At 38.4% G+C, this 27,344-nt stretch overlaps 1 protein-coding gene across 1 annotated transcript in view; it reads right to left on the bottom strand.

The window, feature by feature from the left end:
• CDKAL1 (CDK5 regulatory subunit associated protein 1 like 1) overlaps positions 1-27,344 on the bottom strand; it is a 406,927-nt gene that overhangs the window by 320,494 nt on the left and 59,089 nt on the right. Inside the window, exon 5 of the mRNA XM_027654133.1 lies at positions 15,788-15,872. Coding sequence (XP_027509934.1) covers positions 15,788-15,872 — 85 coding nt within the window. The remainder of the gene's footprint in view (positions 1-15,787; positions 15,873-27,344) is intronic.

The following is a 27,344-nucleotide window of genomic DNA, read 5'->3' as shown; positions in this document are numbered from 1 at the left end:
TCTCCCCTCAGTCTCCTCTTCTCCAGCTGAACAGACCAAATGCCCTCAGCTGCTCCTCATACGGCTTCCCCTCAAGGCCCTTTATCATCTTCGTTGACCTCCTTCAGACGCTCTCTGAGAGCTTCATGTCTTTCTTATATTGCTGTGACCAAAACTGCACACAATATTCAAGGTGAGGCCACATCAGTGCAGAGCAGAGTGGGACAATCCCGTCCCTCGACCAGCTGGCGATGTTTTGCCTGGACACAGTTGGCCCTCCTGGCTGCCAGGGCACTGCTGACTCATATTCAGCTTGCCATCGACCAGGACCCTCAGGTCCCTTTCCATGGCACTCCTTTCCAGCATCTCATTCCCCAGTCTGTACAAACATCCACAGTTGCCCCATCTCAGAGGCAGAATCCAGCACTTTCCCTTGTTGAACTTCATACGGTTGGTGACTGCCCATCTAATTTGTCAAGGTCACTCTGCAGGCCCTCCCTGCCTTCCAGAGAGTCAACAAATTCCTCACGATTTTGTGTCATCTTCAAACTTGCTTAGTGTCCCTTCCAGTCCTGCATCCAAGTCATTTGCGAAGATGTCAAAGAGCACAGGGTCTAACATGGATCCCCACTAGTGACAGGTCACCAGTCTGATGTATCCCCCTTCACTTTTACCTTCTGTGCTCAACCCACCCCATGATGTGTTTATCCAGCTGTGTGCTGGACATTTTGTCCAGCGGGATCCTGTGAGAGACAGTACCGAAAGCCTTCCTGAAATCCAAAAAGATTATATCAACTGGCTTCCCTTGATCAACTTGATGGGTTACCTTGTCATAAAAGGAAATCAGGTTTGACAAGCAGGATTTTCCTCTCGTGAAGCTGTGCTGGCTGTGACTGATGACTGTGTTGTCTTTCAGTTGTTTCTCAGTAACTCCCAGAATAATCTTTTCCATAATTTTACCAGGCACTGAAGTGAGACTGACAGGTTATGTAGTTAGCAGGGTCATCCCTCTTGCCCTTCTTGAAAATTGAGACAATATTTGCCAGCTTCCAGTAAGAAAGAGACTTCTCTGGGTTCCCAAGACCATTGTAAAATCGTTGAGAAAGGTCTCACAATGACATCAGACAGCTCTTTGAGCATCTCTGAGATGATCCCATCAGGTCCTATAGACTTATAGGAATCCACTTGGAGCAGGAAGCCCTGCACAAGTTCGGGGTTGACTGGGAGTTTATCATTCTTACAGACATATTCCTCCATCATCAGTGTTGAAGACCAAGGTGAAGAATGCATTGAACATCTCTGCCTTGTCTATGTCCCTGTTTGTGAGGTGATCATCCTCACCAAGTAACAAGCCAATGTCATTTCTGGTCTACCTTTTGCTATTAACATGTTTTAAAAAGCCCTTTTTATTTCCCCCCCATCACTGGCCAGCTCCAACTCTAACAGAGCTTTGGTCGCATGTATTTTCTCCCTACAGTGGTAACATCTCTGTATTTCTCCCATGTCATCCAACCTCGCTTCCACTGGCCATACATTATCTTTTTCTGCCTTTGCTCCAGAACAAGATCCCAGCTCAGTAAAGCCAGCCTTCTGCCTCACCTGCTTGACTTCTGACATTTTGCTTCCGTGCTCTTAGGAGGTGGTACCTAAAAAGTGACCAACACTGATGGACACCAGCACCTTCAAAAGCGCTTTCCCAGGGGACCTTACTAACTAGTTCCCTAACCAGCTTGAATTCTGCTCTCCTCATATCAATCTGGAGTTTTGCTGTCAGTTTTCCTCCTGTTACACAGATTTCAAACTCAACTATTTCATGGTCGCTATGGCCTCCAATCACCACTTCACCAATGAATGGTGAAGTCCCAGAGATATCTCTAATGTTGGTGCTATGACAGTTTCCAGCAGATACAATATTTCAAGTGAAAATAGGCAATTAAGCTTCAACATTCCAACAAAAGCTAAAATTTACTACTTTTCCCTGGGTTTCTAAGTATTACATGGAGAAGATGGAAAATGAAGTTCAACAACACTTCTCAAAGGCAAACCCAATGGGATTTGATTGAAGGCATTACTCATCACTCCCAAAGAAAAATAACAAGTTTTCCTTGTTGACATTTTTGAAAAGAATGAACAAATGCCAGATTGCTATTCTGAAATTTATCTTGTTGCAGCAGCAGTAGCCTGTCATTAACAGCAAGCAGGATGACTGGAAAGACAGAAAGTCACCTTCCACTGACTCTTCAAAAAGTTCCAAGCGACATACAGTGCTCTGATCTGAGCAGTGTGATTTGCAAGACATGCCTTCAGTCAGTACCAACACAATGAAAAAAAACTCTTATCTCGCCTCAAATTCAGGAATTTGGTGCATCAGTCATAGTAGATTTCAAAAACTGAGATATTCCACAAATAACAGTGAGAGTCCTGACTAGGCGACTGCACTGAATTAATTCATTTCCATTTGGTGAAGTTTTTCTACTTCCACAGTAGCCTGTATTATAAAAAACGTCTACTCAATTCACAAAATGCATTCTTAAAATAATTAAACACACGAGTTTCAAATGTGATAATGGAAAACTCAAAATAAGATTAAACACACTCATTTTTAGTCAGGTATCTTTTCACTGTAGATTGTTGTTGGGATTTGTAATAAAGAATGTTATAACTGGTATGATTAGTGAACGGACGGAGCTGCAGGGGTGTGGAAGCATCAGAAGGGACATAAAAAGGCATGTGTTGACGGCACATGAACTTGCAGGTGATCCAGATCACAACACCTCTGTATGTAGCTGCCCAGGACACCACAGTAGGAGAACATGTGGCAGCCTAGAACAAAGTGCAGTCTAGACCTGCTCTAAAACAAAAACTCAAGCCAGTAACAGAGGTTGGCAGGAAGACAAAGAGAATCGCTGAAGCTGATAAGTAGACTGAAGTAGACTGATCAAACCCTAACACTGGCAGGTATGACACAAGACAGAAAAAACCAAAGACACTTACCCATCAGAATGGGTTACAGAAGACAAAAGGCACATTAAAAGCCAAACTAAGAGTGAAGGACGTTCTTCTAGTCATCCCACGAATACTACCACTGCAACACATACATCACAGCACCTGACTGCTGGACATAACACATGGTTATGTCTTATTGCCTGTGAGTATGCTGCTATGAAACAGTATGAGTTTTTTCAAAATATAATCTCTTTCCCCATAAGATCTTTCATCAAGTTTTACTACAGGATTGTTACAATACCGCGCCATTGATTCCTGAGGAGGGTACAGTCAACGTGAAATTATTCACCTAATGAGAGGTTCCACAAATACCATCAATTTGAATTTTGGGTTCCAGTTCAGAAGGAATACTTCCTATCTCTTAAAAGTAAACACAAGGAGAAACATGCTACAACTAACAAATCAGACTGTAATAGCTACTAGACATGTCCCCCTTCTGTATGCACTCACATATCAACATATATTTTTCCTCAGAAATGCAAACTGAATCCCTGTGCAGCTGAATAAGGATGGTTGGGCTAATGATTCAGTCTGTCCACATCATTCCAATAGATAAGTGTCCTTATTAAAAAAAAAAAAAGCCAACCAAAGGAAAAAGCGACTACAACAAAATCCAAATTTACTGAGAGTCTGTAACAAAACATCTTATGATGCAACTTCAGATCTCAATGCTGATAAAAAAGTAACCTCATTAAAACACACTTCTCATTATCATTCAAGTCAGACAAAGTAAAAAAAAATTGTTGTATTGCAAAGGTTTGTCTGTCCCTATTGTAAACATACTAAAATTAGAAACCAAGGGAAAATACAGAGAAAAGCATTACAAATCATCATTGGAGAAGTAAACAAACACCTCAAACACTGATGTAATGATTTCCTAACTATTTTAAACATGTGGATGCCTCAAGTCCTCAGGTCAGTAGGTAAAGGTTAAAAAAGAGCACCAAGGCTGCATTACTTCAACAGCTTGTCCCTATCAGAGAAGATGAAGGTGACAAAGGAGCACGGAGCATCAGATACTTGAAGCATGTTTTAAGGAGACCAAATAAGGCTGCACCCTCCATCCATCCTGCCACCTGCCATCTGTCTATGAGGCCAAAAAACAAAGCCACATCTTTGGCAGGGGGTGAAGCTGGTAGCAGCTGCACCACTGGGACAGTTCCAGCATGGAGCAGGGGAAAGAGAAGAGAAATGGGGTAACTCAATCTGTGTTCTTCTCTTCACAGGGAAATATTGCACCAAGCAATGATCCCCAGCTGAAAACCTCACTATGTAAGTAATATCATTTAAGACATCAGAGGAAATCAGTTACAGCCCATCTCCTCAATCCAAACATACTCCCAGACCATTTTCTTAGAACATGACAGTGTCATCTTAGCACGTGGTTTCTGAGCAATAGTCACAAGAAATTCGAGATCGGCACACTGCATCTCAACCGCAGCATCAGCAAAGAATGAGAACAACAGAGTGCGCAATACCTGGCTTATTCTCACTAAATGTCCTTCCTCCAGTAATTGTAATACGTTAAGTAGTATTTCACAACAGCTTAACTTAAAAATTTTGCAACAGGCCTGCTTAACTGGTGTCTTTTGTGAAATACAAATGGAAACCACAAACTCAAGAGCATGCACTGCTTGCTGTAAAAACTGTGAACTGGTGACTTAAAAAACATGTAGCTCAAGAGATATTTTAACACTGCATTATGCCGTTAACACTGAAAACCAGTGTATTTCAAATACAAAGCAAATAATCCCATTCCTCATGAGAGGAAGCCAAGAAGGACTTGGGGGAGCTGGTGGATGAGAAGCTGGATGTCAGCCACAAGTGTGCTTTTTGCAGCCCAGAAAGCCAACCCTTTCCTGGGCTGCGCTACAAGACCTGTGTCCAGCAGGTTGAGGGAGGTGATTCTGCCCCTCTACTCTGCTGTGGAGTGCTGCAACCAGCTCTGGGGTCCTCAGCATAGGAAAGACCTGAAGTGGGTTCAGAGGAGGCCATGAACATGATCAAAAGGCTGGAGCACCTCTCCTACAAGGAAAGGCTGAGACAGTTGAGGTTGTTCAGCCTTTCCATACTTTAAAAGGACTTACAGGAAAAATGGGGACAGACATTTTAATAGCACCTGTTGCAGTAGGACAAGGGGTAATGGTTTTAAACTAAAAGAGCTTGTCCGGAGATATGGTGGACAATCCATCCCTGGAAACATTCAAAGCCAGACTGGGCAGAGCTCTGAGCAACCTGAACTAGCTGAAGTTGTCCCTGTTCATTGTAGGGGGTTGGATTAGATGGCATTTAAAAGTCCCTTCCTACCCAAACCATTCTGTGATTCCATCATAGCAAATCCTACAAAGTTATCACAATCTGAAGCTCCAGGTTTACCATACGTTGGATTTACATTAGTTCAGAACTAAATTAGAAGTAACTCTGTTGAACCATAGAGGGAAGGTCAAAACAAAGCCTGTGCAAAAGCATATGTTTTCTAGACCTGTTTTCTAGACTGCTTGAATATACATATGTTAGATGCATGTGTACATAAACAGTCGAATTCACAGGTCATAAATGTAATTACACGCAATAGGACCAATAAAGGCCATAGAGATTTTTTCTTTACAGAAACAAAATAACTACCGATTCCACTTTTCATGTAAAAGTTCATCCGCTTCAAACGTCCTTAAATTTTTGGTCTTTATCTTCGAAGAGCTTAAATGCCTTTGTTGGTTCAGTCCAATACAGTTCATATAACTAAGCTAGTAAATGTGTCCAACCTAGAAATAGGAAAAGAGGAAATCTCTGAAAGAGTAATTCCAAGTTCAGATACTAAATCTCAAAGTGGCAGCATCTGAAGCTAAGGGCAATCTGAAGTAAAAATTCCATTTCCTGTAGCTTTTCTTGTATAAGAAGTGTCACAACCTGGATTCAGTATTCTAGTTAAACATGGTATTTATTTTCTGAAAGGATGTGAAAGAAATTTCTTAAGTATATTTGATACATCCATTGTTGCATTGTCTTTTCTGACCCTAAATTACATTTTTTACTCACCTTCATTTTTTGGAGTTAGAAGTATCAATTGACAGCTCCACAAAGGAAATGTTTTTATTTAATGACTTGTATAAGGTAAATGCATACAAACTAGACATCTATTACAGAAATGGGCTACATTAAGGGTACTGTTTTCATAAAAAAAGCACAAGGAAAGACAAAACAAAAACTGGAGGCATATAAAATATTTATGAGAGAATCCATGCTACCCACTATGATATGAAGTAATCACAAATTGCTTCTACAATGAGTTTTGCTACATTTTAGACAATTTTGTTTAACACTGTCCCTTTTGTACAAAAAAGAGCCTCTGCCTCTCAAGTTTCCCTTGAGATCATGATAATAAACTATAATACACTCAAGAAAAACAACTGGCTTTTTCCTATTTGGAGTAAACACATATATAATTTGTTGTTATGTTGGTAGCTGGAGGCACTAACAAAGGTCAGTTTCCACTGCGCTGTGAGCTGTAAAACCAATACATGAAAAAAGTTGACTACTTATCCTGTTAAAAGCAGTTATCAGACATTATTTCTTAAGAAAGTTTCAAATTTAAACACATACTCAGAGTGAAACAATTCTGTGGTCAACTGTTTCCTTCCATTGGTTTGTGCTTCTGCTGTTTCTTTACACAAAGTTAAAAAAAAGCTTACGAGTAAAGAGAAAATGTTCACTAAAAAGTTAAAATCAAAAGAAATAAATTGTCCCTCCCTAGAGTGGTGCACCAAGGGTCAAGACAGAAGCTGAGGTGTGCAAAGACAAATGTGAACTGTTGTACTGCATTGGCAGTATCCCATCTTGCCTTGACTAAATATACCAAAATAAAGTCTCAGCATACCATCAGTCTTTATAGATGTGTGTTAGACAAAGAGACACAAATTACAACAAAACACAGCATAAAAAGCAAGTGCTTTGTCAAAGACAGACAAAACAGAAAAATCCCCAACACTATTTTTGCCCTTTCTGGGTTAGCATCTAACACAACCATGGGACAAAACTCTTTCAGAAGTATGACAAAGGACGCTTTTTACACTCAAGCTCACCCAAACAAGGAAGCATTCTCTGTTTTAGGACAAACACATAAAGTATTAGTAGATAATCTTTTGAACCAAAACCAAATAAAACTACATTTGTCAGTGAAGACAAGTTTAGATCATGTTGACTTCTGCATTAATCGTGCTACAACAAATTTCTAGCATGCTTTCCTATGCTCCCTCCCTAGGAAAAGTCAGGTCTGCTAGAACAGCCAACATGCAGTTAATTACATAAATATTCAAAGCTACCAACCACCTGCTTCCAGCACTCAAGGTATTAACCTTTACTGATCAATTCATCTGCCCTGAAATGGTAAAACAAAACACCTGTTGACATAGGGGACATATAACATTCAAAACACTGATTCTGTAAAGCTCATATAACCCATCTGAAAAACAGCTGACAAGAACTCCTCTTCATACTGCTGAACCATACCCTTTTATCACTCTACTATTCATCACATATTCTGATATAAGCTCAAAAGAGCAAGGGGGAAAAAACCAACCAAACAAAACCAACAAAACATGCCAAAGCCTTTTTCACGCCCTATGATTGTACTTTCTGGACAGAGGCAAACCAATCCAAGGAGAGCTCTGTCCTGATCCTATCCCATGTCATTTCAATGAACCTCAATTAATATTATGTCCTCTCTCAGTAATGGTATTACATATTTGAGGCAAATCTAAAACCACTTAGTCTCTCCTGCACTCTTTAGTGCTGGAGCAAGTAATTCAGTTACCTCCCACGAGAAGGAAAAAATAAATTCCCCAACAGATGGGAGACAAATGTCACATAGCAGAAGCAGCAAGAACTCCAACTGCGCATCACCAAATTAATTGCAATGCAGAAAGTTCAGCTTCAGTAGTCCACTAGTGGCCACAGTCTGTATGGTTAGTCACAGATATTGTTCCAAGGAAATGAAAGCATACGTAGGCTACCGCTTGAAGTGATAAAACCCCCACACTACAGTGTCTCAGACTGCTGCTGTTTCCAGCAGTTGTCCACTGTCTCACCACAGTGTGAACCACAAGCTCTTAAGGAATCATCACCACCTCTTTGCTTTTGCAAACCCCATAGAAGCAAATTCTACCTGCAGCCATGCTGACTTACAAACTGTTGATTTTCTAATTCTATTCACGTTCCTTAAATTCATATACACATTGGTGGATTTTATTCTTTTGCACACCATAACCTAAACTAGACTTTTTAAATCTTTATTTAGTAGCCTATTTTTTGAATCATGAACAGAAAACACTCCAACAGATTAAGGACAAACTAGAGGTTGAGTTGCTAATCTGAAGAGTGAGTTTAATCAAGTGAGGAACTTTAATCAATGCCTAAGAAATTTACCACTAGTGTATTCAGAATGAGGCCTCCTTCAGTGATGAGAAATCATTGTCCTCATCCTGCTAAAATAGGTGAGACATTTTCAAATAGGTTTCAATATACTTTTCATGCATATGCCCGTAATAGGAAAGCAAGCAGAGTTTGGCTCAAATTTCTCCCATCCCTCAAAAAGCCTCTTCTCTAGAGCCTTTGATTACTTAACAAAACAAACCTGAAACTTCTGGCCCAAAACAGTGCCCCCATCTTCCTGATTGTTTCTACTGTACCTGACCCTGGTCTGGGCAAGCAGAGGGTCACCTGAGAGGGTCACTCACTAAGAGCCCAACAGGACACCACATCCCCAAAGCAAGCAAATGGCAGAACAGCAAAAGAAACACTAAGAAAGCCTCATACTTACTTTTGCTAATTTGATTAACTCTGTTTGGAGAGGTTTCCTAAAATGATGCAATTTGACCAAGTCTTAGAGAATGGGAAAGAAAAACTGTTTTGTCTTTCATCTAAAGATAACATCAGCAATGCAGCCTGAAGAGAATTAGATACCCTTTTCAGTGTTGCTCATTTTCTTAAAATAGGTTTCAGATGGCTAAACATGCATGAAAGTGCTTGTTCTAAAACGCTGAATAAAGACCAAGTGACAAGACTCAAGGGAATGGCATGAAGCTGTGTCTGAAGAACTTTCAGTTGGATATTAGGAAAAGGTACTTAGGGGGTAGTTGGACACTGGAACAGGCTCCCCAGGCAAGTGGCAACAGCACCAAGCCTGACAGAGTTTAAGAAGCGTTTGGACAACACTTTCAGGCACATCATGTGGTTCTGTCCTGTGCAGGGAAGAAGCTGGACTTCGATGATCCTTGTGGGACTGTTCCAGTTCTGGATATTCTATGATAGCTGTGTCCTCATTTTTGTTGGCAAGGAGAAAGGTGAAAGAGTTACTCCATGAACTACCAGGGGAGCTATACTTGCCAAATCAGAAGTCTTCCTTGTTTACCTACATCACTAATGTGTAACGGTTGACTGCATTTGTGTGCAAAGAGAAGTGTATCTTGTATGTTTAGTAATGAAACTAACTGATTTTCAATGTCTGTAAACACTACTTGTAAAGCATCAGTGCTCCTGGAGCCAGCATAGCTGGGGACCCGTAACTACAATCCCATCAAAAAGTTCAAATATAGAGATATGAAGTCAAGAAACAGAGTTGGTCTCTCACGTCCTGGTAATATTTTCTTCTCTAAAATGGCGACCAAATGTACATCAGTCCTTAATGATCAGTCTCAACACATAAAGAGTATCTAAAAGCTAATTAGTCCATTAAAGCATCTGAGGCTTAATAAGAACTGTGCTATCTAACCTCTTAAAGCATCAATAGCATGGAGTACTTAGAGCAGTCTCAAATGTGTTCTTCTCAGAGCAGAAAAGATTCCCAGAATAGCGTTTAGAAGTTGATTTTAACAGGCGCTGTTCTTGTACTTTTTTTTTTAACCTTTTAAAATATTAAACTAAAGTGCACACAGGTTTATAACCCAGGCTTTTGCAAATCCCTGCAAAATGTGGCCATGTAACACATGTAATCACAAGCAGTCCATAACCCTTTTATCTCTTAAACAGTATGCAATGGAAAGCACTCAGTTCTATATGGTGTGCCTTTTCTCTGCATTTTGTAACATCATGTCAATCAGCTTTTAACTTTCTCTTTTACAGCAGAGGTGAGTGCAAGAAAAAGAATGCACTCAAATGCAGAAAATATCTTCCACTAACAAATATCATTTAAATCACAGAATCCTTCACCAACAGCTATGTCCTCCATCAACTTAAGACACTAAAAGCATGGATGACAATATTCAGTAAGCTTAAAAAGAATAAAAAACGCTTACCAGGCTGATAAGTTTTTAAATGAAGACTTCCAGCTCAGTAACATTCTTGTTCTAACCTTATAAAATCCTTCTGCAGCATTTGGAAGCCAGAGATCATTTGGAGCCAACTAGGCTCCTTGGTAAAGCTCAACCAATTCCATAAGTGAAACTGGTATTGCTTAAGATGAGAATTGCTAATTAGTAGAATGAACATAAAAATGAAATTGATTGTTTTGAAATATGGATGAGCACAGCTATACAATAAAATAAATCTCAAATGCTCAAGTAGAAAACCCTTCTATAATTTTTTGCCAGTGTTTTTGACTAATTAATCTGTACACATTATATCAAAGATTAGAATGCCTTCTAAAAAAAAAATTTATATCTTTATAAAACAGAATGAGCTATAATACACTATAAGACTAATTTTAAAACTAATTTTGGTTAATAGTGTGTGATTACTGAGATCTTTACAGATCTCCAATGACCGTAAACACTCAAGCGTTGTACCTAAATCTATCCCAATCAAAGTTTAGATGAAGCAACTGCATCAGTCACATAAGCTGCTCTGGTTGTTCTTAGGCAAGAATTGCAATTTAAAATTCTAGTTATTAGATTTACAGCCTCCACTCAAAACTAAGTAACTCCTGTTATCTGGGGAAGAAGTTCCTCTTGCACGGTGAGTATAGCATATATCTTGAATACAAGCATTTCATCAATCTGTAAGCCCGGAAAATGGTAAGATTTTCATCAACATTATCTGAATTAGTTTAGAGGTTCTGAGCAAGAAGTATTATTGGTAAGACTTTTCAAAAAAAACCAAACCAACCAAAAAAAAACAATTGCCAAGCTTCTTCCCACCCAGTGAAGTTTGTTCTGCAGGCATTTTCACTTCAGAGAATCCAGATCTTCCTCACATTTTCTTCAATACAAGATGAACAGAAAATAGCAATACCCCTAGCTACAGTTCTCACTACTGCCCTGCTACCATAAGTACTCTGACACAAACACCAAAAGTCACAGCAATACACTATTTCTGTAACATGCAATGAACAGCCAGGCTCTGACATTCATCTCAGAAACCTGCACTCAGTGGAAGTCATCTTCTTCTGCTAACAGCATCTATGAAATAAAGAGCTTTGAAATACTTATGTTTCGTCTTCCAGAGGTATTTCACAGCTTAAACTTTACTGCGTGAACAATATAAACAAGTGTAAATCACAGTCTACTTCTACACTGCAAATGTATTAGTAAAAGCAAGTGTTAAACACTGCACAGTGTACAATTTTTGGTTTTGCTCAACTTGCAAAATGTATCATATAAACATACAGAAATGTTAAAAAAAAGAAACAAAAAACCTTCTTCCAGGGTTCCTTCTTCCAACCTTCACTTGCAAAGATGTCAAGCAGCAGAAAATTACTCTTATCTCTGAAAAAGCTTTTGTACTTGTTAAAGAATAATTTCCTTCTGTATTTAACATCAACACAATTGCATTTGGTGAAGAGAAACTTTGCTGCATCCAAAGGCAGTCATGTCTTTTACTCTTCAATTTAATCCACTGAGAGCCTTAAAACAACTTGCATAGTCTGCAATCATTGTCCTCTTAAACTAACATTTCCACAAATTCTACAGGTTTTGATGCTCCTTCTAGCATAAAAGTGAGATCCCATACATAGTGTTTATTCATGAACTGGTGAAAACTGAAGCAAGGACAGAATGGAAGTCACACAGTGTTACTGCAGTGCTAAAAGCCTTCACATCTGTCACAACTCATAGCTATCAGAAAGAAAAGGGTTGAGTACACACTGAAGAGTCCCTTAAATGAATGAAGCAACAAACACATCACAGAACACTGTTAATGTTGTTAATTATATATAGTAACAAAGATGCTCACAGTGGTCAAATTTATTCTATACCATGAGACAAGTCACAAACTCCTCAACAGCATTACCACATTACACCTCCTGGACGACCTCAATTCTTGCTATTTTGATAAGAGAGACCTCGGAATCCTATCCATAATACTTCAGCCAGCAGGAAACCTCCCTAAGGAAAAGCCTGTGTCCCTGAACACAGAGAGTAACTTACACCAGCTCTCTGGAACGGATCAAGCAGGGGGGAAGACTGCTAGATAGAAACACACAACAGTCTCTAAATTTTCAGAGGTTGTTGGGAAAAGTGAGTTACATATCCAAGATGTTACAGTCAAGAAAGAGTATTAGAGCATGAAACTGGAGAGCAAAATAACTGTATTTGAAAGGAAGTGAGCTCCTGTAGAACATGCTTTTCTGATTAATTCTCTTCATCAAGTAGCCTTAAAAGATTTACTGTGGTTTACAGAAGATTAGTAACTTACCTCTTGAATGTTTAGTGTTACTGCTGCTAACAGCTAAGTTTTAAGAAAGTTATATTTGAATATAATAAATTATAGCAGAAAATGCTATTAAATATTTAATGTCAACCATCACGTTGAGTTTTTCATCAACTCCCTGGAACTGCAACCATTCACAGACACTTAGGACTCTAAGAAACAGGCCAGGGCAAAGAGGTATGTTCTGTGGCACGCTACCCCTGACATGAGAACCCACCACCTTAGCAGGAGTTTAATGTCACTAGAGAAAAAATTATCAGAGGTATTCAACACTCCTGGAACTTTCCAAAAGCTGGTAATTCCCTGGAATGCCCAGCAACTACTCTACTAAAGCACAATAGGTATATTCATTAATTACCAATCAAAATACAAGCCATAACTATTATTTTTTAAACTCCACCTACATAATTATACTGAGAATTCTTTATTGCCACTGCCTACCTCTACTTTCATCTTATTTCATGACTAGCCAACTGAGAATAAAATCTGCACAGGAAAAGTTCTCAATTCCCATCCATAAATTAATGGTCTTTAAGCAACTCTTTGCTCTCCATAACATCACCCCTGCTCAGCAGCTTCTACTTTATTGACATTGAAGGGCAGCAGACCACTCCTTAACAGCTACATAAAAGAAAATAAAGCATGAAGATTATACTGTCACTTGGTTTGTATCAACTATATACACATCTGCAAAAGTTCAGAGAGTTTGGGAGTAGTTTTGGTTCATTTTTATAAGAAAATCAGATCAAAAAAGGTGGAATCTACAGGCTTTGTTGGGTTCTGACACATCCTTTGGCACATGGTATTAGTGAGGGATCAGCTTTTCAGACAGTCATTCTTCAACCACCAGTGTAAATATGCTACCACTGGTTTCAACCAGTGCATTTTAAAGTATATATGCAAGGAAAGTAACTGTTGCAGAGGGCAGAGAAGAAACAAACCTGAAATACTTTTCCCACATGACATTCATAATGCTATATAACACTTTCAGTCTGAATTTTTTTTTTAATTTTAAAGAAGAATTTTCCTGTGCTGAGTATTAATTTTTCCCCTCAAAGTCTGTTTGCTTTGACAACACACACTAAATGTTTATTTTGTTACTGAAGTGAGAAAAACAAAGATCTCCATAGCTACCAACAAGCTGCTATGATAGGATATAATGGCAGCTCACTCTGTATCACCCAAACTTCATTCATTGGGTTTGTTTCTGCAACAAATTAAGAGGTATTTGGGTGAATTTGTGTTCTTTAGAGATACAAGCTTTCCTCATTATTGTAAAATCCAAATACACTAGTATTGCATTTTTCTGGGATGAAGGATGTTTTAATCTTTCAGTTCCAAGTCCCACAAATGCGCACCCACATGCGGTTCTCTCCTCTATATTTAATGCACCCTATTGAAAATGAATATTTAATGCACATTATTGAAAATAACAACAAAAGTTGTCATTCTCCACAGCTGGGAACTAACAGGATCTGAGAGAAGAGAATGAACGATGCATGCTACTGGAAAGGAGCAAGTATATGGAGAAGTAAGGATAAAGACGAATAGACCCAGGCTACAAATAACACCAGGTTCATTAACAGAGTAGCAACAGAAACATGAAGTTCAAAGGAATATTTTTGGTCATTTGCTTTCAGTTAAGCCCTCTTTCTTAACCAACTCCATTCTACTTGCTAGGACACACACCGTACCACATCAATTCTGGCACAGCATTAGTAAAATAGAAAGATGGCCACAACTGAACTGGAAATGATCTTGTCATCAGTTCTGTTGGCCAACACACACTAACTGCTGGAAGTGTTCTGGGAATAGCTTGCCCTTTTTTTTTTTCTTTTGGCAATGGCGAAAAAAGGCAAAAAGTCATTCTGGCCACCAAGTGCAACACCAGCAGCGAGGAAGTGAAGCTCTCTGAGGGGTGGAGGAAGCTTCTGTTGTGCCACCTACTGCAGGCAAACAGTTTCTGTCCCAGGTTACAGCCCTGGGACACTGTTAGTAACTCCAGCACTGCAAGCAGGTAGCTTATATCCAGCTTCTCTCTCTCCTCTCCCTTCCTGAGAACTATGTTTTTCTCACCAAAATGGCTTTCAACAAACAGTCCATCTGCAGAGCGTACCGCACTAAACAAATGACTGCACGAAGAGCCATTTTATCTTGTAGAGAAAATCTACAAGAAACATACCACGATGTTTCTTTATACTGGGCAATTACAGCTGTATGTGTACGGGTTTTTCAGTTACTCTCATCACAACTGTACACCTACAGAAATCAGAAGCAACACTTGATACCATGTCATCTTCTTTAATATCACTGGAATGGTACTGAGAAATAAAACACATTCTTCACAAGACTTCTATTATAAGCTAATCAATTAATCTTTCAAGAAACTGTATGGTGAAATAGATAGTTTTAAGCATGCACCTGACACCTTTTTCACAGAATCACAGAATTGTTAGGGTTGGAAGGGATCTCTGGACATCTAGTCCAAACCCCCCACTAAGGCAGGGTCACCTAGAGTAGGTTACACTGGAACACGTCCAGGTGAGTTCTGAATGTTTCCAGAAAGGAGACTCCATGACCTCCCTGGGCAGCCTGTTCCAGTGCTCTGCCAACAACCTCAATGTAAAGAAGTTCTTCCTCACATTGAAGCAGAACTTCTTGTGCTTTAGTTTATGGCCATTGTTCCTCCTCCTGTCACTGGACGCCACTAAATAAAAGGTCCCAATTACACAAAATTTAGTTAGAAGAAAAAAGAAACAATCTAAAAATTCACATATTTTAAAAAAAACCCAAACAAAACCCAAAACCAAACAAACAAAAAATCAAACAAAAACTAAAAACACAAACAAACCAAAACCAAAAAACGAAGTCAACTCTTCAAAAGAGTATTACAGCATTGTCTTGAAAAGTGATATAGAAGCCCCTATCTAAATAGATCAGCAGTTCTCCTAAATTCAAGTGTAGTGATAATCACAAGTTATAGCTAATTAAAAAAAAAAAATCCACTGCACCTTACAAATCCATTCTAGAGAACTCACCATTGTAACAAACTCAGCATACTTCTTGCTCTAAAACACAAAATTACTTCTAGATTGAAAGTATGAAATTTTAAGATGTGCAATATTCATTGATTGCTAAGTATCTTTGTAAGGAAACAACTTACTTGATTGAGTTTCTGAAGTGGTCCTCAGCAGGATTTTTTACTGTACAACTGTTCAACAACCACAGATCTGCTTCAGCAGAGTTGTCTAGAAAACAGAAAGAAACAAACCTCTGTTAAGAATTATCCAACCCGCCAACTCCTAATTTATATCACATTAAAAAAAAAAAAATCAAACTAAGTCATTTAATAAGTTGACTACTTGCAAGATTATATTCAATCACATTCTTGGAAGAGACTTTTTGCTTGTTCATTGTTTTGCGTTTTAGAGTGAAAAAAGGCCTTTCCATTTCCATCAATTTATTTTTATTTTTTTTTTGCAAATGGTGAATGAATCATTATCTCATTTACCAGCTGACATACCACTAGTTTGTACATCATGGAAAACAAAGTCAAGAAAAATGGTCACTACTCCCAGAAAGATCTCACTTACACAAAGGTAAAATTTTGTAGTCGACAAAAGAAACAAATAAGAATTCAGAAAACATGAACCTCTACTAACGAGAAAAGTCAACATAGCCAGTTTGGAAAGATACATGCATATTTCTAGTTTTGATTGTATCTCAGTTATGGTATAATTATAGTCCAGCAATTTACAGACAAAATATATTCATGCAACCAATATCTGCCTCCACTCAGACAAGGATATTATTTTCTTCAGGATCCAAACCTTTCACTATGTTCACAGCCCATTGATATCCAAACACATTCACAGAAATGAATCTCAGAATTATCATCAGAAACACATATATGAACCCTAATCCTGTAAAACGTGACTTATAATATAGAATTACTAGCATAGTTATTTTTCTTGTGTAATTAGAGCTTCTTTTTTCAAACAAAAGAATAAAGATAATCTATCTCAAATAGTTTAGTGCTCTAGCATTCATCAGAATAGCTTGTATCAGACTAGATAAGTAAACGCATGTCATTCTTATTACTGTTCAGTACATTGAGTATTGAAGTACTGACTGAGATATCTTTAAATAACATAAGCCAGTGAGCAATGAATAGAGGTAAACCATCATTTTTAGGATGCCTTATTTAAATTTATTACTGCTAAAGCTGGAGAAAGCTTGTAAAGACTTAAGCATGTTTACATATGCAGTCATAGTGACTATATCCATACAGGTACAAATATCCTTTTCTGCCATACACACATAACTAAATGCTGAAAGTGAAAAAGCTTTCTCCCTCATTGACATTTTCTTCAAAGAAACGATCATTTTCAATTAACTATTGGTCAAAACCTATGAAGCAGGTAAATTGAAAATAATACCTAAAATGCAACTGATACTTATGTTAAATAAGAGAAGACATTCACAAGGTTTCTGACAACTGAGATTGCACCATGAACTTGGCTCAAACACTGGCCTCTTCTATGACAAGAAAAGGCCACAAAGGAGTCATCAAAACAACATTCAGACCTTTGGCTACTTTAAACAAAACAAATATACCAAATCTGACACTGTCAGGTTGGGAAAGAGGACCAAGTTCAATTTTAGTCTACACAAGTCAAAATAAAAATGGAATAAGACAAAGAATCTCTCCTCCAACCAAGGCTGCATGAAAATAACATTTTCAGACTAGTGAACAGACTAATTTACTGTTAGACAGACAATTAGAGGTTAAAAAATCAACTAGGAATGATGTACAGAAAAGTAAAGAAACACAGTTTCAAAGTCAGAAAAAGAGTGAACTCTTGGCCTAGTCAGATGCACCAAGTATGAACAGAAACACATTTTAAAGTTTTCCAATAACACTGCCAAAACTTTGTATTTCTTATTCTTTTCAGCAGCATAAAATGTTTATTAATCCAGCCCCACACCCATAACACACCCACCTGAGAATTAGGGATGGGACACACACAAACACTAAACAGCAAGAGGCCAACATTTAAGTGAGACATTGCATTTAAGAGACAAGAGTTTCAGTAGCACTCAGACACCACTGTAGAACACAACAATTTTCAAGAGATGTCTTTATTCAGAGGAGAGATGCCTTAATGCAATGTACACCAGTTTTAGGCTTGGTTTCAGTTCCTCCTTGGTCTTCAGGTGTGCAGAAAGAGGTAGCCTCACAGTGACAATACTTCTCCCTGAAAGCCAAACCTCTCTCTTCGAAACAGCATTGGAAAAACGAACACACTTAAGTTTGGAAAGACCTTTTATCCTAAGGCAACGGGAATCATTTCATACAGCAGTTTGGTTTCCAGGCTATTAATATATTGGCTCTTTGATTGGGAGGCACAACTGCAGTGCTTCCAGATACTTTACACATTTAAAAAACTCTCCCAAATACATGTAAATTGATTCCTTCACAGGTTTGCCCCTCTGAAGAACAGAGGATGCAGAGCAAAGGCTTTTGCAGAATAGAATCTTCTGAGCAGTTTGGGGAAAAGGAGTCTCATTCATGTATACATCTAAAAATAATTTAAGAAAAATCAAGTGTAGCAGAGGTTTTTCCTCTCCTTATGGTAACATTGTTATTTTATCATATTTAGCTGTTCTATTTCTCTATTTATTTTCAGATCTTTTTTCCTAGTTAAGTCCACTCTCTCTCATACGAGTTTTGATTACGTATACATAAATCTATAGACACACACTTATTAGTTATATGAATTTATTAATAAGAGATCATACTACAACTCTTCAAAATGAAAGCTGAATTATTTAAGTTCTTTACTGCTCTGTTCATACATAAAATATTTACATGCACCAGTGTAAATTCATCATGATCTACTGTATTTTCTCAAGAAAATTTCAGTATTAAAAAAAAAAAAAAAATTACCAAGAGAGCCTTTTTGAATCAGGTTGCAGGAAGATATGCACATTTACAACACTGCAGGAAAAACTTGTCAGTCGTCACATTTTGCTTTGCAAGGCCTTAATGGATGTGCAGAAACAAACACAGACCAAAGCAGCAGACAGGAGATGGCATGCACCAACAAGATCTATGGACTTCATAATTACTAAATATTAAGCAACACCCCAGGCAATGCTTCTTTATTCAGGGCAGGGGGACTGGAGCAACCAGCTACATGTATATGTACCTGTATATATATGTATATTAATCAGTGCTCTTATATGAGCAGTCGCTAGTGTTCAGTGCTGTGCCTAAAGAAAGAGTAAAACAGCTCTGAGAAATAAGCTCAAGCTTCCAAATACAAGCCTACACAGGCAGGGGCAGACAGACCTGAGGTTTCTGTGTTTATACTCCAGGCAGACAGATGAAGTATTTAGGTCTGGATGGAAAGCATCACATGAATGTAGTGCTGCATCTACTAAGGCAGCCCATGCATCCTCCCTGGGAAGTCTCCACCTGCCACCCTTTCCAACTCCAGCCTCCACCTCCCATCTTTTCCAACTCCAGTCTCCATCTTCTAAGGTTACAGTGAAGCCTGGATTCATTCACTCAGCAGGCTGATGCCCATCGTCCTCAGAAACCTCCATTAGACCATAATGTTTTGGAGAAAACTCAAAAATTTCAGTGAACACAGTCCTGTGTTTGGGAGCTCACACAGATATAACTGAAGAGGACAAGGTACTGAATATGATATTGGTACATATGTCCTGCAACAAGCTTCTCAAAGGGGATCTTCTTTCTTCAACTTATTTTTGCCATATATTCAGCCTAACAATACTTTTAAAGTATGATATTTTGCTGCTGATCCTTTTTGTATGAGATACAGTTTCCTGTATGCCAGGACATTTTAGAAAAATAAAAAAGCAATGTCAAATCAGCATTGTATTAAATGCTCAAAAACACAACCCAAAACCATGGCCTTTTTGCATTGTGACATCTTTTCCATAAAAGAAAGGCTACACTGGAAGTAAACCACAAAGTCTATCATACTCTCTGCAAAACAACATAGAGTACAAAGAAACCTAAAGGTCATGGAAACTTCTGAACACTTAACTTAATTGGGAAGCTCTGGAAAACATGAATTGGTTGCATTACGCAATACTAAGACGATAAAATGGCAAGAGTCTGAAACATCAGTATACCTACAGAGGAAAACAGTATTTACAATTCTTTTCTAACTAGCAGTTTGGGACTTGTTATCATTATAGAAATCATAAATCAGCAGAATTTCTTAAGGAGACTGTAGTAATACTATCAGTTGAAAATTAAACAACTGACTTGGGTTTGCCCTGGTGTTTTAGACTTTTTTTTCTTTCAAGTCTTTTTCCAAAACTTTGTTTTCTTCCAGTCTCCCCCAAAACCACATCTCCTTGAATAATCAAAACACACACAGAGCAAAAATGTAGAAGAAAAACTGCTAGTGAAGACCTAAAAGAACAGCCCTTTACTTTCTTCAGCACATCACTCCCCTCTGCACTGAAACTGCTACCAGATCTGCTCAGCACTGTTCACTCAAAAAACATGACTCATAATTTGTATGACATCCTTTTAAATACTGTGCATCAATCTGAGTGACTGCAGTTTGAAAGAAGATCTTTCTCTGTAATCACTGAAGGCTCTTCCAGGCCTTTTCCTCCAGCTGTCCTTATCCTGTTCTTAATCTCTCTATGAGTCTTCCTTCTTACCCTTTCTGACTTTCCTCTGCTTCTAACTCTCTTACATAACAAATATACCTTCAGCGTCTCTGTTTCCACATGCTGTATTCTACCCTCTTTTCCCATTTATGGACCTCTTCATTAACACTTATTCCTGTGCATTCTTACTTCCAGAACAGCTCTGCTCCCTGCCCTTGACCCCCTGCTTGGCATTTTATCCTCTGGAGTCAGACCCAGTAACACCCGAGTTACATATCTGGAACATGTGCTTACCACTGGACTCCATGGGAATCATCTGTCCCCAAAAGACACAAATATCTAAGCATGAGGACATCTCATAGCCAGTTACAAAAGTCATCCAGCATCTTGACTGGAACAAAGTTACCAAACTAATTCTTTTCTTTCAACATCCCTGTGTCACAGAAACCCACTCTTACTTAAATTAAGTTATTGAAATTAGATGCTGGTTAATTTAATGATTTCTTGGACCACTGGGTATTGAGAGACTTCCACAAGTATTGGGAAAGAATCTCCTCATAAATACTAGTTCAAAAGTGCTGTGAATCATCAGTGCAGGAGGAAGGTACATTGTCCTCTGGGGACATGGAGTTTGGCTATTTGTTTGTAGACAATAGGCTTTGCTCCTCAGAATAAAAATCACACAATAAGGTTGAAAAGAACAAGATAAAGTTTGGGTGGGTTTTTTTTATTTCCAGACCTCCTCACGGTACACAAAATACTTAGTTACCATTTGTTAGTTCTCAATGTTTTGTACCAGATATGGTTAACTACCAACTTTTCTATAACTTATCATACAGAAAAGATTCCAAGCAAACAAGCACTTCCCCTATATCTGCACTCTCAAAAGCAACCACAAATCAAAACCACAAGTTATCATGAGTTTCCAGTTGGTACTTGTTTGAAATATCAGAGACACATTATCATTTCCCACCTCTGAAGACCTACCATGCATTTGCCAATGATACAAAACACTCAAATGCATGCTGAAAATACTAACTTTGCAGATTGCAAATGGCTTTCAAAAAAGTCCCACTCATCAGCAGTATTAGGATGTAAAATATAAAAGGATCAACTTGCTTGCAACATGAATTCTGTTTTCTCATTAAATTTCTGGTCATAACAAATTACTTCATCCACAATTAATGAAAACACAATGACTTGGTTCACCCTGCAAATCTGTTATTTAAAGTTCCAAAAGAAAAGCAAGGTTGCTTATCAAATCAGGTAATGCAGACAAGCCTTCATTAAAAAAAAAAATAATTCTCCCATCATGTCTTTTGCCCTAATTTAAACTCCAAATACACAAATTTGCCATTTTTATTCTCAATTAACATTTCCATTACTGAGCTAGTTGTGCAAGTAAGTTTTTCTGTTTTTTCTTGTTTTCAAGAAATCAAGTATTATTGGTAAATTCATTCTTGAGCGGGCAGACATCTCAACAGTAGCTACTGGTGGACTACAAACAGGTTTTATAGAGCCTTCCAGATTAGAATGCTGTGTCTACTATCAAAGAATATTTCCCTCTGTCCTGCACCAAAACAGAGGTGCACAGGGACTGTCCACTAAACACATCAAATTAGTAGGAACTGAGTACATTTGAACATATAAGATTTCCACTAAGAGGAGGATAGAAAAAAAAACCCCCACCCAATAATACATTATTTATTGGATTCAAAATATGACATGTTAAATCCTTGCCTCTCTTCATTCCAGTATTATAGACAAATAACTCAATTTTATTTACTCATTAATACTTTCATGACAAAGTTTTATTAAAAAAAATACTGTTTTATTTCCAGTCACCTCTGAAAGCCCATTCCCAAAAAAGAACCATACTGTAACATACACCTCTCTTTTCAGCTGTTTGGGTGGTAGTGTGCAGCTACTGGTACTATCAGTTGACGTCCATTCAATCTGTTCATGACCTGGAACCTTGCCTTATCACTCTCTCCAAGCAACAAATTCCTTCAAAATGTAGTAAGCTTGCAGTTGGAATTTACCAAGACCAGCAGAACAGCTTATGGCTTCCACTGCCATCACTAAAACTAAGGGCAACTTTGAGATCCCTAAGGAGATGTCTTTTAACTAGAACTTGAAAAAACACAGTAGGAGAACACTTGAACAAACATTAATATATTTCTAAATAGTGTAGACAGGAGGATGCACATTAAAAGAATCCTTCAGGCCTGGTATGGGTGTGTTGTGTGGACATAGCACAGAAGAAAAAACACATGAAAGAACAACTTTAGCTTCAAAACATCAACCATGATAAGCTTTAATTTCCACTTCTACTGTGCAACCATCAGTACCACTTAGTCTTATTTATATTGGGATTTTGAAGTGAGTAATCCATTCTCTAAATACTTTTCATCTCTGCTCTAGACACAGCACAGGCTGCAGTCTGGGTCCGAGATGATCCTTGGAGTAAGCCACCTTTTTCTCCCACTTTCTACACACTTGTGTCAGACTAGCAGGATACTACAGCTAGACTCCTGCTTGGAGCAGCTCAGGGCCTGCACTGCATCACCCAGACACACAGAAGGCTTCAGCCCATCCACCCTTAGCAACACCTAAGATCCACAAAGTAACAAACAGGAGAAATAAGACTATTTCAACGGTTTAATGTTTTAACAATGTCAAGAATCCAATGACAGTATAACTTGCATTTCCACTCCTTTTGCAATGTCCAGTTGATTTTTCTGCCTCTTTACCCAGCACAGGCAACAGGAATTAACAAGTTTCTTTGCTCTTTTGTTCATCTTCTCTAACTCACTAAATTTTCCATGCATTAAGGCACCTCAGGGTACTTGAGGTTGTAAAACGATTTAGGTTTAAAAAGGTTAAACCTAGAAGTGTTTCTTTTTTAAAAGCACCAGGTAATTACACTCTAAAACTGCAGTACCCATAGGGCATTTCAATAATTTCTCTGTTTAAATGGTGACTTTCCCAAGCTCACAGCTACTGCCACATCTGTAGCCAATGAACAACTCATACTTCCAGTCAAGAACCAGACTGATCATTTCCACGTCTTATCTGCTTGGTCAGAAAAAAACTCACATAGTTCAGTTACATCCATCTTCAACTTTGGGTACAGTTCTATGTGCCACAAACTCTTAGAGTTTAGTCTACAGTCTACAGTTCAACTTGTCTGTCTGGGAGCTGTTTGACAAGACATCTTAAAGGAAAGGTACTCCATTTACAAGTACACAATCACGACCATGTTCTCAGTGAAGCTTATTCCAACTTGACATGAGCTTATGGGCTACCTTTTTCTCATGGCTCTTTGTCGATATAAAATAGATGAGTTAAAAATGTAGGCTGAATTTTAGCTCATTCCTAAGTCATAAAGACTTCAGTCCTTTGAGAAAAAGTGGATCATACAACTATTGCTTGAACAAAACAAGACCTTAAAATAAGAGATGATAATTCTCATTGCTAGGTAAGAGGTGTGTTGACAGAAAGTCAAAGTAATGTCTGTTCAGCACAGTAACACCTAATGTTAAGGTACCCAAATTATCTCAGGCAGCAGCAGATGCAGATGCCATAGCATGGTGCTCGAAGGTGGGTATTTCATCCTGCTCTTGAGCACAAACATAATCTCAGTGTGTTCCAAGAGTCACCCGCTCCTTTCAGTCCACTGAAGACTTAATGATCAGTGTAAATAATTTCAATATGCAAAGCAGTGATGAGTGATTTATCAGACTCACAGGGAAAGCCCCACTATATTACAAACAAGGTCAAGTAGCCTATTTCAACCAGGCTACACTACAACAACACACAAATAACTCCAACTCATTCTGATGATTAACACGGGTAGAATTTGTTTTGTTGACAGAATTTGGAAAAATCCCAGAAACTCCTCCTCCTCTAAGTCTTAAGCCTGCTTGATCTTCCAGAAATAGCACACACAGTATGACTCAGTGCTTTTCTGTCCCTACATACAGCTTCATACGCAAAACACAAGTTATTCAAATGAGCAAATACAAACTGATGACTTCTATCTTAGTCACTCGCAATCCAAAGTCAACCATCAACAAAACGTCTTGCACAATACCCTGCAACTGAAGTTCCAAAACACACTGTAAATATTAAATTATTGACCTTCAACATCCTCATATTAAATATGCACCCAGATCTACACCAATTCCTTTTCATCTTATAAATGGAGACACGTAGCTTCAGAATTTCCACAACTTGATCAAGCCACAAAGGATGTCTATGCAAACAAGGAAAGATCCTAGCCAAGTTGTCCCTGACTTTAGGACTGTTCCTGAACACAAAGCCATTGCCCAGATTCATATGCACAAGTTATTGCAGTCTACATCATTTAGAGGCCGGATCGGCAATATCCAGTAAGTTTTCGACAAGTTTCAAGGCAATCGCAAAAACCCAACCCTCCAGTAATTTGGGTAGTATAGTAAATTAACAGAAAACACTGAACAGCAGATCAAACTGACTTCTTTCTATGGGACAAGGTAAAAAAAAAACAAGCCAAAAAACATTCCCTCCCTCAAAATAAAACGCAACCCAAAGAGATTAGAATGGTTCTAACTCCTCAGGCTCAAACACAACTCTTGCATATGTGTTACCAACTGTCTTAGAGCATCTTCTGAAGTCTAACTACTGCCTTAGAAGGACGACAGATGATGTGTGAGCTCCAGAAGAATCTCTAGCTTTCTCAGGGCTCACTGAAAAACAACTGCATTCTCATTTTTGGTACAGCACTTCAGAAATCTCCACTTGCTTTACCTGTAGTCTCAAAATAAAGCTTCCTTAGTAAAAAAGATTACAGGATTTGACTGTTTTGCAGATCAGAATTTCTAAATAATTGCTAAATTTTAAATGAAATTGACCATGTTGAGACCTGCAAGACACAAAATGCAAGTCAAAAATATTGTCTAAACTATTTATTGAAAATATCACATACTGTGTTGTTTAAGGTACAAAAAAACACTGCAGTCAAGCATAAGCAGATAACTTCATACGCCAATAACAAAGCCACAGGTGAATGAGAAACGAAAATTCTATGTTTTCCTGTATGATTCCATATGATTTTGCTATAAACAGCAATAAATACTTCGGAATTGAGAAAGATTGACTGGAACCTGCCCCAGGAATACCATTATAATCTCCTTTACATGTAACACTCTGACAAGTCTCACTTATACAAATGCTTCAATCTGCAGAGGTAATTAAATGTTAATGGGTCTTGCTCACTATGTCTGTGGGGTAGAAAGAAGAAAATATAAACTGAGAGTTTCTTCAGTCCTATCATGCACCCAGGTACAACCTGCTGGCCTGGGCTAGGCACAGAAGACAGAAACCAAAGGCCTCTATAAAATGCAGTGGCATTACTCAAATTATCTATTTGGAAAAGCCTCTCACACTTCTAGCAGTTTTACTCTACAGATTTCTTACTTTTTCAGTACACCTAATTGTGTACAAGTTGGCTCATGGCACTGAAACTTTCACACTTCCACAACTTCCTAATCTCCATTCATTTTCACAACAGACAGGATTAGTGTTTTGCTGCAGTCTGCAAAATAAAGCTAAATTTTATTCCTACATGTGCTTCACAATCTTTTTTTCCCTAAATTCTGTCTGCATTAAGTTGTACCTAGAAGCCATTTATTGATTTCAAATACCTTGCTTCCACTTATTTCTCCTGATACCTAATGCCACAGGGAATATGGATTGAGGTTCTATCTATCACTTCTAAAAGAGTTAAAATATATAAGCTATTTGAGCCAGATATGTCTAAACACTTATTAAATTGTAGCTTCCGGCTATTTATTGACTTTCTCAGAACTACTTTCACACCTCATCTATTTGCTACTTTATCAGTTTTCTGAAAACCAGGAGATATGAGCTTAAAGGTACCATACCCAGCAGCCAGATAAGCCTTTGCTGTGGTTAATTCCCAGCCATCTTCCCCAGTTCAGATTATCAGCAGAATTTAGTGCTTGTGAAAGCTCCAGACTGAGCACAGCAGAAATTAAAGCTCACTCTTTACACACACAACCAATAAATGCAGCACAGCAATCAGCTTCTTCTCAAAATCCCACCAACAGGTCTGAATTATGCTTCATCTAGAAACATTTAGGACAAAGTAGCAGATCTACTTCTCTGCCCATTTATTCAGAATAGTAAGGAACTCTATTCATGGGAGAAGAGAAAAATAAAGATGCACTGGGAAAGAAAAACAAAGACAGAGCACAGGCAGGTGTGCAACTGTCCCAGCCCCTCCAGCTCTTTCTCCATGCCCTGACTCATACTGAGCAGGCACAACAGCCCATGTAGCTACTACAAAGCAGTTCTTCAAGGAGGCTGGAGATTTCTGTACCAATACAGAGATACCCATTATGGCCTCACATGTGATTTCTATATCCTGTCTCTTCTCAATCTTGACTTCAGGTTTATTATCCTTGTTATAGAGACAGTCTTGTTATGTTCCTGTCATTTGTACCAAAAGACACCCAGAAAATATTCTTCCAGTACTAATAAGGCTGCATGCAATAAGATAAGACTATTTTGAAACTTTCAGCATCACTTAAAAGTTCCAAAACTTACAACATGCCAGTTTGGCATAGAAAATTGTGGCTTTATGGCCTCAGTGGTCCAATTTCATCAAGCACAAATCAGTTAAACACTAGTTTGAGGCATGTATTATTCGATGTAACAGCAGCTCCTAAAAATAAAAAGGAGATCATTTCAACAAACAAGGTGGGTGAAGATCCATCTTCCCATCTCATTTGGAAGCAACATCTCCAGACTTCAAGAACCGTCACAAGGAGTGATGCTGGTGTAACACATTTCAGAGTGTACAGTGCTGTGTAGCAGTACTACATTTCCTTCAAGGAAAAGGCAGAAAATTTACTGGAAGAGCTCCACAAGCCAATGGCATAAGGAGTCAAAGTTTTTTTGGTCATTACCTTCTTCCTGCCCCAGATTCCACACTGGGAGTATCTTCCTTTGCCTGGACCTCTGTCTTTCCGACTTTGAAGACAAGGTAAAGCATA

Source organism: Corapipo altera, unplaced genomic scaffold (genome assembly GCF_003945725.1).
Source record: "Corapipo altera isolate COAL_440 unplaced genomic scaffold, ASM394572v1 60, whole genome shotgun sequence".
NCBI lineage: Eukaryota > Metazoa > Chordata > Aves > Passeriformes > Pipridae > Corapipo > Corapipo altera.
Note: the sequence above shows the minus strand (reverse complement) of the source record. Positions and strands in the feature narration are given on the sequence as shown.